This window comes from Gadus macrocephalus, chromosome 2, assembly GCF_031168955.1.
Source record: "Gadus macrocephalus chromosome 2, ASM3116895v1".
Taxonomy (NCBI): Eukaryota; Metazoa; Chordata; class Actinopteri; order Gadiformes; family Gadidae; genus Gadus; species Gadus macrocephalus.
The window spans coordinates 3,064,651-3,081,819 of NC_082383.1; the positions used below are offsets into that span (position 1 = coordinate 3,064,651).

Sequence of the window (17,169 nt, forward strand, 5' to 3'; positions counted from 1 at the left end):
CTGAATATGACCTGTACGAGGTCAAAGACCACCACCTAAACTTATCATATTATATTATGTTGGTCCTTTTTATAACATTATCAGTACAAAACCGTATATACTGTACTGACCCATCATCTGCAGTGTCATTCTTACAGCTGTCATTGACTCTGAAGTTGTAGAGTTTGTATCTTGGTTTCCCCACTAGGTGGCAGTAAACTCGACAGAGTAGAACTCCTATTACGCTGTTTGAGTGAGAGTTTTTTCATCGATTGAATTGGCTTTGTGTGACTTGTGTGACTGGGTGTTAAGTGACACACCGTGTAGCTGTTCACACAGTTTGGTTTTAAATAATTGTTGCCTAACCTGTTTTTATGATAAACCTGCCTTTTTTGTTTATATGAAATGGTTATTAAACGCTTTAACATAGCACACTGGCTTTATTGTGGAACCATCTTCCAAAACGTCTCATTAAATACATGTTGTCTTGGACGGTTCTGTCACACAAAAATGTTACCGGGGGGGGGGCGAAAATTTTACCGCCTACGTAATTGCGTTCGAAAATTCCAAACCTGCCTGTCAACGGACGATCGATGACGTAGGAAGGTTCATGAACATTCGCGCTCATTCATTGAGCGTCACAAGACGAAATAACCTTAAACAGATAACACTAATTTTACAAATGACATTTATTAGCGTTGCTAACTTTATATTTGTATTGTATGTGATCGTTTAATCGCATTTAGCTAGTAAACTGAGTATTAACGCAAGCTACCTAGACTATGATACACTTTAAACACTCAGTTTACCAGCTAAATTCAATACAATACAAATATAAAGTAAAAAAAAGTGTTATCTGTATTATGTTATTTCGTCTTTGGCAACATGAGCGCGAATGTTTTTTGAAACCTGCCTGGCAACGTACAATCACGTCGAACGATGACGTAATGTTTCGAACACGAACTCCGTAGGCGGTACAATTTTTATCATGCAATTATCATGCAAATCTCTTAAATTACCCTCTGCCAACTTCCTTCTTGATGAATGAGGCCTTTGATTATTGGCTTTGGGAACTGAGAAAACACGGAAAATACTGTAAGGATTTATGTATTTGCGAATGGGTAACGTGTCATCTCCGACCTTCATAGGTCGAACTACCTAGTAGCCTACTCGGTATCGGCCTATACTGCAGGAATTGGTTTCTGGAAGGAGAAAATGGCATGGGAACATCTAAGTTCAATATTTGAGATGTTGAACTGTTATTAAAGTTACTAACTAAATGTTACTAAAGTAACATTTAGTTACTGATACTGCATGAACATGTCATTAATGACGGGGTTTCACAGCTTGACGTAGAATCTGCTTAGGTTGAAGGTCACCATCGGGTGATACGGGAAGAACGTCATCCTTCAATGAGGCACTGTTGGGAGCACAAAATGTAAAGTAGTAGGAAAAACAATAAAACTTCAAACATTTGTTGTCACTCCCACACTGGAAGGATCAAGGGAACTCATGCAAATTGCGGTCACCTCAAAACTTGCATCATCTCTTTGCTTATCTGCCCCTAGAGTCATGAGCGAGAAGCAGGAGAATCATTAACGCTAACCTTTATTTTACCTTTGTGGTTTTGATTTTATGGATGTAAATGAATTCCCTGAAATTAATTTACATCCAAGTGCACAGTGATGGTCCTCTGTCCACACGTCCATCGGTACAAACAAGACATGCTGAATGTTTACAGATGGCTGGCAATGGTTGTATAAAGCCCCGCGATCAACAAAACCATTTCTGAAGATGTAATGGGGCAAGGTAGAGAGAGAGGGAGGGAGGGGAAGAGAGAGGGGGAGAGACAGAGAGAGAGAAAAAAGAGAGAAAGAGATACAGAGATAGGGGAAGAGAGAAAGAGAGAGGAGGATGGAGACAGAGATGAAGGAGAAGGGAAGAGAGGGACGGGGGGAGAGAGATAGAGAGAGATATAGAGAGAGAGAGAGGGAGAGATACAGAGAGAGAGAAAGAGAGAGAGGAAGAGGGAGAAAGGGACAGAGAGGGGAACAGTTTGTCCTCGCTGCTAGGCAGCCGCCCCTAGCCCTGGGATTTGATTGTCCGCGTGTCGTGTGCAAAGATAAACCACATGTAAATAATTATTTAACGAGCTTATTTTTACAAACCAACACACACGTTGCAGCTGGAACGACACTGACTGCGAAGAACACGGATGTTCCTTGTTGCAGCACCGGTTTGGTTTTTTACAGTTTTATCATGTTTTATGACAATGTTTTATTTCTGTTGGAATGGAACCATTCATTTGCATTCCCTACTAAAGGCGTTACGTCACCATGAAGTTACACTCAGCCTCACAAAAGGCGACTAGTGTTTGGCTATCAGTTCATATCAAAGCAGTGGAAAATAGAGCCACTCCATAGAATTGAACTGAATATCTCTATGAATCTATGAATTGTGCCAGTCGCGTTTTGAATGATGATAATTTAATTGATGTGGGATTGAAATCCAGGCTTCTATCGTTCAAGTATTGAAGAGGTCATCCACGATGTTTGACCATAATAAAGTAGGGCCCCTCTCTCCCAGTGTCAGTCTATTCCACTGAGATACGGATCAATCGGACGCCGATATCAAAGTGCATGCAAAACATTTCTGAAAAATGTGCTGGAAGTCTTTCACTTTTAACCTCATAGGACTTGATCTGGTCCTGCCTGGTTGATGTCCTATGCATCTTTAATGCTTACCCCCTCCAGGTTTATCCGACCGACCAGATCACAGAGTCCAGTCGTTACATAACATCTCGTTTGAATGTGATGCACCAAACATCTGAGAACAAAATGTGACAGAGAACGTCAGTTTGAATCTTTTTATGAGATAACTCCTCACGTTTACACGTTTAAAAAGCCAGCAGAACAAGAATAAAATACAATAGGTCAAAGATAACCAGTGTAGGGAAAATACACTGGAAATACACTGACAAGTATTTCGGTTAATTAAAACCATACAAAAAAGTGGAATTACTGACTGGTTTGGACTTTCTTAGAGGTCCGAGCACTCTGATCTCTCAGTCTCCTGTAGCGACTAGCATTTTAAAAACATGTTCCCACCGGTATTACCCAGGCAGGCAGATTAACAGACTGTACAAATAATATATCCGCTTTGCCTCGGTTCCTTGTCGCATTTTCAATTTAGCATTCTCACGGCACAGACGCCTAATCCTTACACGACGAAAACTCTTGGATTCCTCAACAGACGCACAACCCCGCACACACACACACACACAGACACACACACGCACACACATACACAAATACGAACACACACACACACACACACATAAACACACCCAAACACACATTCATTCATGTGTCTCCTCCATGCTGTGGAGACGTACAGAAGCCCGCTGGGTGTTAGGTCGGGCTGCAGTCCCCCCCAACCCTTCAGTTAGGGGGACCCCTTCAGTCCAGCCCCCCCTCCCAAAGTTCTGCCTTCAGAACCTCAAGACACTTACAACTACATCAACAACATCAACGCAACAAATACAATGGACAGATTTGTTGCATCCACCAGGTAGGTGGTGATCGAGATCTCTGCACAGTAAGAGAGAAATCACCACAACGGCTTCCGGTTCAAAGCGTTGCCCTGTTGAAGGGAAACAAACAGAAGACAGATTACCATCTACTGATCGCCATCAGCGAATCAAGTGCATACGGTCGATGGGGGAGGGGGTGGGGGTTGGGGGGTTGTGGGGTTGCGGGGGGTACTCACGCTGTCAGCATGCCGCAGCACAGAAGGAGGAGGGAGGGGCCAAGCTAAGCTCGGGCTGGGGGTCTCCTTGTTCATAGCGGGGGCGGAGGCCATCGTTCCTGCGTTCTTGTGAAAGTCGGTCTTTGGGGAATAACACACACACACACACACACACACACACACACACACACACACACACACACACACACACACACAGACACACATAAATAAACACACACACACACACACACAAACACACATACACAAACACACACAGACACACATAAACAAACACACACACATACAAATGTAAACACACACACACACACACACACACACACACACACACACACACACACACACACACACACACACACACACACACACACACAGGCCTACACATTATAATCGGAATCAGAACAGTACTTGGATTCTATTACTATGCTTCCTTTGCTACGAGGGAGGCTGGCACACGCTGAGGGTCGGTCCGTAGAGCGAATGTCAGAGCACTCACGTAGGTCAGGCCCTTGTGGATCAGGGCCATCTCCGTGGGCTGGTACACCCCCCGCCGCAGGTGCCCCGGGCGGGGGCCCTCCGGGGTCGGCGGCGCCTCCGGGAGCGGCTCTGGAGCCACAGAACGGGGATTAGGAAAGAACAATTACAACATTTACATTTAGGCTTTTAGCTGCGGTTGGAAAGGCTGTTTATAAACAAAATGCTAACTACAACATTTACATTTACATTTAGGGAATTGAGCAGACGCTTATATGCAAAGCGTCTTACAATAAGTCCATTAGTCAGAAGAGAAACAACAATATATCTCTGTCGGTACAGTAAGGATGTTCATAGAACCAAGCACAAAGCACTAACCATCACTAGGTTAACCCATTCCCCGTAGACGAGAGAGATAGCTAGGATAAGACGCTACACAATGCTAGGTACTATTTTCCAGAGCCAGGACGTATTGTTCTGCCCCACCTTCCCCTTTGGGCTCCTCCGTGCAGAAGGCGGCGTTGTCCATGTACAGGTTGTGGACGGCGGGGGTCCGGTCGGGTCCGTAGTCCAGAGCGCTGCGCGCCGGGTACACGGCGTGCTCCGCGTCCGAGCCCTCCTCCTCGCCGCCCCCCTGCCCGGCGTCCAGCAGCCAGGTCTCCGGGACCACGTAGGTCAGCAGGAACGCCCAGCCGTTGGCCACCAGGGCGACGGCCACGGTGGGGTCGTCCCAGTCGCCGCGGCCCAGCGCCCGGTTCCCGTAGACGTACATCCCGATCCAGGCCGCCCAGAGGGCCGCGGTGAGCAGCCCCGTCGACAGGAGCAGGGCGCCGTCCCGACGCCACCGCCCGTCCTTCTGCGCCAGCGCGGCCACGGCCGTCGCCACGGCGGCCAGCAGCAGCGCCATCACGTAGACCAGCGCCGTCACAAAGTCCTGGTTGGCGATGCTGCAGGACAGGTCGGGGGCGACGGCGGGGGGCGAGAGCGGGGAGCGCAGCAGGGTGATGATCAGCCACTCGGCGTTCACCATCACCTCCACCAGCCAGAGGGCCAGGCCCCCCAGGCCGAGCAGCCAGCCCCGGGGCCCCCGGCCCGACCCCGCGGACCCCCCGCCCAGCAGCGCCAGCCACAGGCCGTGCGTCACCAGGCAGGCCAGGCACCCGGCGAACAGCACGCCGAAGAGGAACCGCCGCGCGGCACAGGTGGTGGAGTCCCGCCCCACGACGAAGGCCAGCGCCAGGCAGAAGAGCCCCAGGGTGCACAGGGTGAAGGCGGCCAGCAGGTGCAGCATGCGACGCCGCTGCCGGTCGCCCACCAGGGGCCAGATGCCCAGGAGGAAGACGAGCAGGACGAAGGAGGTCAGCGCGCCGGCGGCCGCCACCGCCTCCACCGCCACGCCCCAGGCGGCGTCCAGGTCACACAGGTTGAAGTAGAGCGGTTTGACGCCGGCGCCGCAGCCTCTGGGCACGCCGGAGGTCATGGCTGTGCACTGGCGAGGAGGGGGTTAGAGTTACCAGGAACACGAGATTAGGCCTGATGCACAGCGGGGGGGCGTGTTTAGTGGGGGCGGGGAGAAGGGGCCGGGAAGAAGTGTACAAACGAGGGTTTCGACACTTTAGCGGGGGTTTCGACATTTTTAATTGTTATGGTGTATTACCTACACCGTAACCCTTTAATGTAGATTTACAGCCAGATTCTAACAGTCATCTACTGTATTTACATGATACAGTAGATTAGGCCTACTTTAAAAATAAACCGTACCGTACTGTCATATTGCTGTGAAAAGTTTCACAGTGTATTCTAAACACAATAGTCTCCTCTATTGCCAACCATACGTGGGGTTTGAAAGACGTGCGGTAACTCACATTAGTAGGCCTACAATTAGTTCAGAACAAGGAAAGTACTTTCGATTACTTCCATCAATACAGGGAATAAACCGAGGTCGACGATTAGTCTGCAAAATTAAATCTTTCCAAGTCATGTGAGTAAAAGTAGCCCAACACCGATTCGACTTAAGAATTACACAATCATCAGGAAACAAGGGGAAAACACTGACATCACTCCAACACAATTAACACAATAACATGAAGAAGACTGCTTTAAATTGTCGGTGTCAGACCCAGACTGTGTGAAGGATGGAGGATGCCCTTTGTACCTCTAGATGAGGAGCCACAGGTCGCCACAGGTGGTCCACAAACGGAGAGAAAAGACCGCAGAAGACCTCCTGATGTCAAACATCTAAATCGAATTCATGTTGAATGACAGAATCGTCTCTGAGACTAGATGGTAGGTGGTTGTCCAATCTGCACCAGCCTCACACACAACTTACTGAACTGTTGGTTATGCTCTATATTTGTATTTTCTGTTGAGGGCCATCAAACTGGATCAAAGTTACGCTATAGTAATTATATCCACGTCCATTCGAAATGAGCTCCGTGTAGGAGGTCTATAACCAGGCTGTTTACCTGCTGCTGCCCGCTGTGCGCTGCGCTGCCTGCTCAGCTTTGCATGTTATTGCGATCACTCAGCTCAGTGCAGTCCTCATTATCTCTTAATCAGGTTACGCACAATGGCGCTATTATTGTTGTGTCGCAAAAAAAAAAAAAAGTCCCAGCTAATTCAAGTTATGTGCACACACTAAACTCTCAGTTGATGTTTTCTTTGACGCTGGGGTTCATTAACTTACAAACAAATTATATTTAAAAAAAAAATCAGAAAAGTATAAACATAAGTTAAATAATATGGGCTTGTGTTAAATTAAAGTGCTATTTCATCCGAATAGATGATGCTTGTACTTTTTATGTTAGTCTTTTGGTCGAGCGCCATCTGGTGGCCATTAGAGGAATCGATTATAAACTTTCAGACAGTGGGTCGTCCGTATCTCACCTTTTCATTCAGAGATAATGTCGTGGTTGGTTTAATGGTTTTTGAAAAAAAATGTTGAAGCCAATATTCAATTTTAATTGGATAAATATCATGTTTGGTTCTTAACTGGAAGATTATTATTAGTAATCTTCAGACAGAATAGTATTTTCTTTTTGGGGTGGGTTTCGCGTACCACTATTTGAGAACGACTGGTCTAGTGTATTAAAAATACCCAGTTATTCACTACATGCCTGGGGGTATCAGTATCAATCAAGGGCAGCCAGGACACCTCAGTAATGGCTGGGCGGGCATTTAGTTCAGTGCTGAGCTGCAGGGTTTGCGCGGCAAGGTTGGAGCATCGATCCACCAATGGAAAGCCTCCGTTTGGGGGCTTTCATCATGAATTTAGCCGCGTGTCGATCCGTTCCGTCCAGACCGCGGCCCCGCCAGCAATCCTGAGCCCCGTTAGCAGCGGACAGAACAATGGTACGAAGGGGAAGGTCAGGAAGAAACCAGATTAAGATATGGATTGGAAGTGCACTCACATCTGTTAGGGCTGCTCTCCTCATTCAGTCCTATCGACGTGTGGTACTTTAGTTTAGCTTCCATCTATTTACACTATGGTAGGCCTACACACTCTGCGTTTAGCCTACCTCGTGTGTCAGATTCCTGTTTTTTGCACAGATTTACATAAGTATCGTTACACAAGCTTCATTATGTTACAACTGTGGTAGGGGAGTTTTAAACGTGTTGTCCAGCCCGAAGTGGTTTCATTAGAGGATCTCAGCTGGGCTCCTCTGGGGATATGACCCATTACTCTCTCAGCTGTGGTGAGAAACTCTCACAGGAGACAGTTTGTCCTGCAAATGAGCCTCACTTGTTCTTTCTGTTCTAAACGTCCATTCCCCTATGAACTAAATAGTGCAGTCGACATCAAATCATAACTGCCCAGACATCTTATAAAATCAATTTAAAACTAATATTTTGATATTGCAAATGGCTTACCTCGATGTGTGATTTTGATTTGTTGTTTATTCATCTCTTCAACATTAAAACAGACAAAAATGACGTAAAAACCTTATCTCTGTATATCTATTTTACATACACTAAAAATATATATATAAATGTATATCTAAACAATAAAAATATAAATTATATATATGTGCACAGTTGCTTTGCATATAGTCAATAATAAGGTCAGTGTGTTGTGTGAGTGGATGTTTACCTCACTATAGACTATATTAATCCAGATTACATTGAGATATTTGCATCAAAAACAACAACCAGAACTAAGAGGCTTAGCGCAACTCCATCACAACAACTGTTGTCCTGTGCAAAAACATTTATGTGAAACGGAGGTGTGATTGGGAAAAATACCCCAAAACAAATTGAGCCGACAGTATATGGAAAGGTTTATCCAATTATAGATCTATTTATGTTCTGCTCTATTAACAGCGCTGTTAAAAGCTCAACAAAAACAGTGATTGATTTGTAATAGTAACTAACTGACCCTATTTTTAAGCTCCACCAAACATTTAAACCCAGTGTCTGTCTGGCTCGTGGTCAATGCTGCTTCGGAAAAAAAGGAGGAATCCCAAATCAAAGCTGAAGCCGTGGCCACACCCCGCCAGATTCTACCAATCAGAGGTGGGGGCCAGCATCCTACATAAAAAGTGAGTGGGCACAGGGAGACCAGCAACACACAGGGCAAGGCACCCTGCACCACCCTACATTACACCACCTTACATTACACCAACCTACACCACTCTACACCAATTCACCGCACCCCTGCCAACCGAAGCCACCACCGGAAGAAGAGAAGGGGGAATCGGATCAGAAGAGATGGCTCTGTCGTGCGAACGAGGAGACCTCCTCTTGGGTTATGTGCTGGGGGTCCTGGTTCTCTCCTTCCACTCCTACCCGGTCTCCGTTGGAGGAGGTAAGCACATCTGGACCTTTTTCTGTTCGCACCCGGTGTCCCCAGTGGCAGAGTGGTAGTTGAATCTGTTCTGTGTTCCCGGTGCGTCTGACTGTCATCACAGCAGTGAGTCTCTCATCCCACCCCTGGGGTCTGGCAGCTCAGCTTCAGTCATCTTCAGTCCCAGTCTCTCGCTCCGTCTGTTTGATTCTGGGGAAAGACGTTGCCGTAATACTGGATCCGCCATCTCCAGAGTTCATTCCTGTCTGATCTAATGATATCATTGTTGTACTTTTCATTTGAGAAAATATACGATTGCTGCATTGTTTGATAGTGTGTGCAAAATTCTTATTTTCTTTCCATTTTAAGATCAGCTGATTTTGAGCATCGGATTATGAGCTGAAGATCCCTCTCATTCTTAAACCTTTCATCCTCAATGCATTCACTTTATGACTCCTTTCTGAGAGAGAATGATTTAGTGATCACTTTATTTTGTACAGAAAGCCAGAAAGGCAAAGAGCAAATCTGACAACGAGAGCTTTCGAGAGGAAATTGGTTTAGCTGTCACCAATCGATGGTTCTGAGAAGCCTTATCTAACTTCCTTGGGGACACCGGCTCACATCAAAGCAGCTCCTCTGAAGTGGCGTGGGGGCACAAGTTGGAGGAGGATGCAGAGATATGAGGAGAAGGAGGCACCGCTGGGACCTCACGGAGTACAGCCTCATGAAAGCCTGAAAAGGCTGATGGCTGGGGCTCCGCAGTCTTCATGTGGAATTATTCAGTGTGCCGCTTGCCTCAACCCTGAGAGGAGAAAAGCTCCACAAAGCAGCAATCTGAAACACCCTCAAAGACTAGACATCTCCCATTCTCTCAGTCGGCCGCCATGAACACGAGTGTGTTTCTGTATCGTTGGTTTCTACACGGCCCCGGGTCGTGGGTAGGTGAGCGTGTGGCACCTGTGACCTCACCCTAACTGCTCCAGATGAGCTGGCTGTCGCCTTGCGTGATTGACACCGCCATCGGTGTGTGAATCTGTGCATGAATGGGTGAATACTGGGCGATATTGTAAAGTACTTTGAGCAGCCACTGGTTAGACAAGTGCTGTAGAGATGCAGTCCATCAACTATTCCACTTACTAGCAGGGCGGATAGGGAACTCCTGGTAGTCTGCGAAGCTAAACTCTCCCTCTTTAAAGCCTGATGAACGTGGCCATCCTCCCCACCTACACCCAGGTCTCCATCCCTCATCCACGTGTCTCGTGACCTGTCCTCATGTCCTCCTACGCAGCGGCCCTAAAGATGGAGGCCCTGCCAGAGACCGGGGCCACAGTGCTGAACCACTCCATGGCTCTGGTGCAGCGCATGGAGAACCTGATGGCCCTGGGCAACGCCAGCGACGTGTCCCTGCGGGTGCAGACCCTGAACACGGAGGAGGTGAAGGTGCTGCCGGCCCACTCCCTCGTGCTGAGCCTGCAGAGCGACGTCTTCCGGGACCTGCTGCTCGCACGCAACGGCAGCGCCCTGGTGCTCAGCGAGACCGCCGGGTGCGCCGCCGTCTTCGACAAGTTCCTCAGGTGAGCGGAGGATGAGGATGGGGGAGGGAGGAGGGAGGGGTGGTGGAGACGGACGGAGGAGCTGAAAGGAATGACTGGAAGGACAGATCTTCTGCTTCAGTCTGACTTAGGGACATTGACGATATCTGTGTAAGGTGTGAGTGTGAGCAGGCCGTTAAGATCTGACCTGACCAGAAGCCAAACCTTGCCGAATGCTGAGGTTTTGATATCACCAGCCAAAGTACCGAACTCAAAATTATAAATAAATAACACTATCTTAATATAACTACTTTCCATATTATCTTTGAGGGTTCAGTGCGATTCTAGTTCCAAATTGACTTGCAAATACCTTCCTCATCCAGATTAGCACTCTTAATCCAGTTTCCTCAGACGTTGACGACCATCGATTGAGTTGTTTCCTGTGGTTGGTCCGCAGGTATCTGTACTGTGGGGACATCTCCGTCCGCCTGGACCAGGCCATCCCTCTCCACCAGCTGGCCACCAAGTACCGTGTGGAGGGTCTTCAGCTCGGCCTCACTCAGTTCATGAGCCAGCACCTCTCCAGCGAGTCCCCGTCCGGCCACGTGGTGGGCTGGTACCAGTACGCCCAGCGCATCGGAGACGCCCCTCTGCAGGACAGCTGCCTGCGGTACCTCTCCTGGAACCTGTCCTCTGTGCTGCAGAGCGCCGAGTGGACCTCCGTCAGCGCCGACCTGCTGCTGACCCTCCTGCGCCGCTCCGACCTGGTGGTGCAGAGCGAGCTGGAGCTCTACGACGGCCTGGAGGCCTGGGCGGCCCGCAACCGTCCCGGCGGCCCCACGGTGGAGCGCGCCCTGGAGGCCATCCGCTACGGGATGATCCCGCCGCAGAAGCTCTTCCGCCTGCAGAAGAACTCGCCGCTGATGCAGAAGCACTACGGCGCCGTGCGGGACCTGCTCTACCTCGCCTTCCAGTTCCACGCCACCCCGCCCGTCCAGCTCGCCAAGTACTTTGAGGTGAACTGCAGCATCTTCACCCCGCGCAACTACCTGTCGCCGGCCTGGGGCGCACCCTGGGTCATCAGCAGCCCCACGCGCGACGACCGCAGCTTCAGCTTCCAGACGCAGCTGGGCCCCAGCGGCCACGACGCCAGCAAGAAGGTGACCTGGAACGCCCTGTTCTCGCCCCGCTGGTTCCCGCTGGGCGCCCGGGCGTCGTACGCCGAGCCGGGCGCCATGATGCCCTCGCTGACCGACGGCGGCCGGCCGCGCATCATCGTCACGCCCGCCACCTCCAGCCCGGACTTTGCGGGCGTGAGCTTCCAGAAGACGGTGATGGTGATGGCGCGGCAGCAGGGGAAGGTGGTGGTGCGCCACGTCTACAATTTCCACCAGAGCACGGAGGAGGCCGGGGACTTCCTGGCCGAGGCGGACCTGCAGCGCCGGGCGTCGGAGTACCTGATCGACAGCGCCCTCTACCTGCACGTGGTGGTGAAGCCGGTGTACCACACGCTGATTGTGGCCAAGAAGTGAGCGGAGGCTCCGCCCACAAGCAGTCGCTCACCGTAACCACGGCGCTCATATCACAACGCTTGTTTTTGACGTGTCTTTTTGAACGGCTCTTTTTGTCTAAAACCGGTGAGCTGTTTGGTCTTCCAGCCGTTTAGAGTGAGAGTGACGCGTTGTGGTTTTCAACTGTGATGCGATCGGCGGTTCAGTGACAACGTCGCGAAGTCAATCAGGGGATGATTGGGGTTTTGGAGTGACAATCATAGTCAGAAAGTACGATCCTATTTCTTAACCCTTTGACTTTCTCATCCGACATCCGAAATAAAATAAAAAACGGTTTTCTGCTTACATTTTGGATATGAAATGAGTTGCTTTGTTTTAATTTCATGTTAATAATGAATTCTTAGATTACACTGTATTTCTTTACACCATATTATTAGATTAATAGGCCTACAATCATATTTAGACACTATTTCTGTTTCTATAGAATACATGCTATTAAATGTAGGCACATAGGCTACATGTAATGGCTTGCATATGGATGCTATTCAAGAAACCAACTAATAATCTCCTTGTCATTTTATAAAATATAGTGTGCTATTTAGTTACTTTAAGGGCACACATCATTGTTTAGATCGCACATAGACCTACTAGTAAAATAATATTCCTTTTATTTTCCGTACCGAAATTGCAGTTTCGACATTTTCAGTGACAATTTGTTTGAATGTAATTTTCCACCAAAATAAAAATAATTGAAAACCTCTCGGCTATCTTGAATTGTCTTCTTACATGTTAACAATTAAGCAAATAAATGTTAAAATAAGTATTCAACCTACATGTTATAACTTTTAGATATTATATAGGCCTACTGTATATAATATATATATAATATAATACATGATATAAAAGAACATTCAATATATATCATAATATATATATAGGCTATATAATAATAATAATAATAATAATATTAATAATAATAATAATAATAACAATAATAATAATATATATTATTATAATGTATCATGTCATATAATATATAAATTATATTATATTACATATATTATATATTTGATACGTTGATACGTAGAGTATCTAAAATCTAAAACTCTAAAAACGTAAATCCTTTATTTAACATTTTCTCCGAAAGAAAACTACACTGTCCACAAACCCCGGGCCGGAAGTACGTCATTACGCACACGCGTCTTTGGCTCCCTCAGCTGTCAGACTTTGGCCACCCTAAAGTGCAGTTTGGGTTCCTCCGTGGGGATCTTTCGGACGTCACTTTGCGGTCGGAACCCGTGCAGACTTCGCGCGATCGGTCGGTAACGCGCAGACTCGGTGCGTAACGCACGGACGGGCTGCACGAAAAAGGACGCGCGATCCGAACATCGCTGCTGGTTTTTTGCACGACAAGCCGCCGCAAATCCTGAGCGGTTGGAGGGTAGATGTCGGGAGGGAGGGAGTGAAAAAGGCAAAAGTCTTTGTGCTTCCCTTCCCCCCTCATCAAAGCGTAGGGGAAATGTCTGTCTCCAAAGGAGGTAAGGATTGACCTGAGCTTGTTCCATAACGTGTCTGGCTTCCCGGTTCCGGGATGGGACCGGGGGGGGGGGGGGGGGGGGGCGGCGGTGTTGCATTAAGTTAGCAGATGAGGAGCTGCATGGTGGGTAGAAAACGCCAGCCGAGCGTCTTTCCTGCTTCTATCATTACGCAAATTTGGCGGTGGGAGGAAACACTCGGTGCCTCAAGAAACTTCTGCTAGACTCTTTTACAACAGCCTCCGTTTATGTACCGGGGGTGACCTTACACCAGTGTTTGGATGTCTAGTGCGTGCGTGTGCGTGTGCGTGTGCCTGCTTGTGCGTTTTGTATAAACTATTTCACAACCAGCAGTGTGTGAGTGGCGGACTAGTGGTCTCCCAGCCTGCACTGGTGCAAACCCGCTGCTGTGGTTCTAAACCACCAGCAGCAGCAGCAGCAGCCAGGTTGTTGTTCTTCTGCAGTGACATGTCGTGTGGGTGGTTTGGTTTGCATTCAAGCCGAACGTGATACTTTCAACCTGCACGACGTTCATATATAAATATATATATCCTAACTACAACTAATAACATGATGAAGGTGAGGAGTATTTTCTGACCCCGGGTTCATACTGACGTTCTTCTTCTGGAACAACAACCGCATTGGGGGAAAAACAAACCCATCGTGGAAAATCAAGCTACTTTTCCTGTGCGAGAGAGACACGGTGATGATGTCAATTTACATTTCAAGTTCACCGCGTGCTGTTACACAATCATACTAGCGTTACCATGGTGGGAGTACACATTGTTTCAGAGGGCTGTGCGGAGCGGCCCTCGGCCTACCCTGGCATGTTGTGACTCGCAGCGGCGTTCAGCAGTGGAGAAGTTCTTTGTTGACAGTTCACTGGCTGAAAGCAATCTTGCATAGCTCTCTCTCCACGAGGTCTGTGCGGGCTTTTTGGTTCCCTTAACACACCCAAAGGTTTCCTGAAGATTTTCTTTTTAAATAGTTAAGGATTGCTTAATGGCTTGGGCAGGCTCAAGTGCATTGAAATGCCATTCCTAGTAGTGCTTACGCATGCTTGGAGAGACCCAAGTATCCCCCGCTCAGATTGGGTGTTATGTGAGATAATCTGTGCATGACTCATCGTAGTCCATATATGGAGCAAATCTGGCTTGTTGTCGGTGACTTCTTACTCAGCTATTGACGCTTTGATCGAATGGAAAGTCCAGAATTTCTCCTCTTGTCAATTGTCCTACAGCTTGAATAATATCCTGATTCACGCTCCCATCTCCCTACATAGCTCCCCTGTGTACCTGATTCACTTTCACGTCACCCACAGTTAGTTTCAATGTCATTATTTATATGAGGACTTATGAGGGCCGGTGCAAACCACGGTAAACTCAAGTGTGAGGGGGTTCGATCACGTCCAGAACGAGGAAAGCCAGCGGTCAAGGAACCTGATGTAATAATTGCCCCGGGGTAATGACAGCGGTCGAGGTTTGAGGATCTGTCCAGTCTTGAATGACTGACGATGAATCATCCTGCACCGACCACAGGCCTGGCGGTGGCCGACGCTCGGACACGCTCGGACACAAATACACAGACAGACAGACAGACAGACAGACAGACAGACAGACAGACAGACAGACAGACAGACAGACAGACAGACAGACAGACAGACAGACAGACAGACAGACAGACAGACAGACAGACAGACAGACAGACAGACAGACAGACAGACAGACAGACAGACAGACAGACAGACGCACACACAAACACTCACACATGCACACAGTCCCTCACACACACACACACACACACACGCACACGCATGCACACAGACCCTTACACACATGCACATCCATAAGTTGTGGTGGACATTTGGTTGTGTTTGGTTTGTGAGGGTTGGTTCTGCAGACAAACGTCTGTCAATCCGTGTGTCTGCAGGAAATCTGTCGTTCGTTTCGAGTCGTGGATTCCGTGAAAAATGCAAAACATTTGCTCCTTTACAGAAATGCAAATATTTGGTTGCTAACCTCATCCTGGAAACGGATCATGTTTGGTTTTTGTTGGCTGCCTGTCGGCAATCAAAGGCAGCATATGCTATCAAAAGGCTCGGGTTACACCGTGATGGACGTGTGCCATTAGTCATGACGCGTGTAGGCTACATGATTCATGCTAAAGGGTCTCTGCATGCACAACGATAAGCTGTGCATCAGAAGCAGAGGGCTGCATTGTTTTGAGGGACGGGAGAGGGTTTCTTAGCATTCTAAAAATGGATCCGCAGTCTGCATGAGCTAACCTGACTGCTATGCGCTCAGGCACGCAGCCTTCTTCATGTCCTATATTCCATAGCGTGAGTGCAGGGGGCTGCCTGTTTGGCTGCAGATCGCCTCTCCAAACCCGGCCCTTCCCCTGCAAGAACAAAAGGCTGTTTCTGTTGTTATGTCACAGAAGGAGATTTGCTCTTAATTTAGCTTGCATGGAGGAAACGCACACTCATATTCTTTTTCGGTCTCGGCTTATATGTTCAGAGCACACTAATGATGTTCTCTCTCTCTCTCTCAATGGAAAGCACATTTGGCCTGCTTTAATCTCACTGTCTCATGGGGATTCCAGGCAGACCTGTTTGAGGCCGTGCAGTATTGGTGATACCTGGTGAATTGAGGAAATGCGCATAGCATGCATGGCTTTTTCTGCATAACTCGCTGAACAAAATGACCCTTTATGCAAATTGCATTGGACTAAGCTTGCACCAAACATTCTTGCCCAGCATTTATGATGTTTACGAGATTGGCAAGATTGCAACAAGTTAAAAAACACAAACTGTTCTGTGTGCAACTTTCTTGAATGTCTGTTTGCCTTGAAGTAGCCTTCCAAAACAACCCAACAGGACAAAGCGACATAGCCTGCCATAATCCTGCACAGCCCAGGTCAGGGGGAAAGTTTATCTCCAGCCGAATACGTCAAGGGGACAGAAACGCAGCAGTTCTTAAACAAATAAATAGTATTTTCACATATTTCCCCGGGTCTTATCAGGCGAGTGTCCGTGTCACTCTGGCCGGACGTTCCTGCCGTTCTGCGGGAAAGTCCCTGGCCTTGATACCGCGAAGAGTCCCTGAATGGGGCCGCTTTCACCGCTGACTGCAGCGAACATAACTTCTCCTTGTCCCCCGCTGCCAGGTATTGCGAAAAAAAAAAGGATGTGAACGTAGCAACGGCTGGTGGTGGTGCGGGGGGGGGGGGGGGGGGGGGGGGGGGGGGGGGGGTTCTTTGGCATTGATTAACCGAGGCGTGCAGGAAGGGAACCAGCCTGGACGGGCAGGAAGACGCCGGCCTCCCCTCCTAACCCACTTCCTCCTCGCAGCGTCTGAGTCACGATTAGTCAGCCACCTTTGGCCCGCTGCTTGGCGGCCGCCGATGGCTCGTGCTCCCCTCCCGTCGGATTACAGATCAGCGCAAGTGTTCAGCGCCAATCAAACGCAGCTGCAGGCGGCCGCGGGCGTTATTACCCGCTCACTCACGGTTCGTTTCAAGGTTTCGGCCGCTGCGTTGGCTAAGCGGTCGTTGGGGTGTTTAAACGGTACCGCGTTTATCCAGCGCTGTTC

At 48.4% G+C, this 17,169-nt stretch overlaps 2 protein-coding genes and 1 long non-coding RNA gene across 5 annotated transcripts in view; 2 read left to right on the forward strand and 1 right to left on the reverse strand.

Moving 5' to 3' along the window:
* The window catches only part of LOC132475194 (uncharacterized), a 110,007-nt gene that overhangs the window by 53,942 nt on the left and 38,896 nt on the right, over nt 1-17,169 (forward strand). The window lies entirely within an intron of this gene.
* LOC132475082 (G-protein coupled receptor family C group 5 member C-like) lies at nt 2,832-6,806 on the reverse strand. Of its 3 annotated transcripts, none has more exons than XR_009529811.1 (6): nt 6,374-6,806; nt 4,705-5,707; nt 4,241-4,350; nt 3,748-3,867; nt 3,262-3,621; nt 2,832-3,223 (listed from the first exon to the last, which is right to left on the reverse strand). XR_009529811.1 is itself a non-coding variant. In XM_060076061.1 (5 exons), exons 2-5 carry the CDS (start codon nt 5,696-5,698, stop codon nt 3,589-3,591), a joined length of 1,257 nt encoding a protein of 418 aa, XP_059932044.1. In that variant the 5' UTR covers nt 5,699-5,707; nt 6,374-6,806; the 3' UTR covers nt 2,832-3,588. The 3 variants fall into 3 exon arrangements, 1 of the variants encoding a protein (XP_059932044.1); XR_009529810.1 differs by having other exon boundaries at nt 3,254-3,621; XM_060076061.1 differs by having other exon boundaries at nt 2,832-3,621.
* On the forward strand, nt 8,310-12,802 carry btbd17b (BTB (POZ) domain containing 17b). The gene is made up of 3 exons (XM_060076079.1): nt 8,310-9,022; nt 10,290-10,575; nt 10,991-12,802. The coding sequence occupies exons 1-3, from the start codon at nt 8,926-8,928 to the stop codon at nt 12,063-12,065; spliced, it is 1,458 nt and encodes a 485-aa protein (XP_059932062.1). The 5' UTR covers nt 8,310-8,925; the 3' UTR covers nt 12,066-12,802.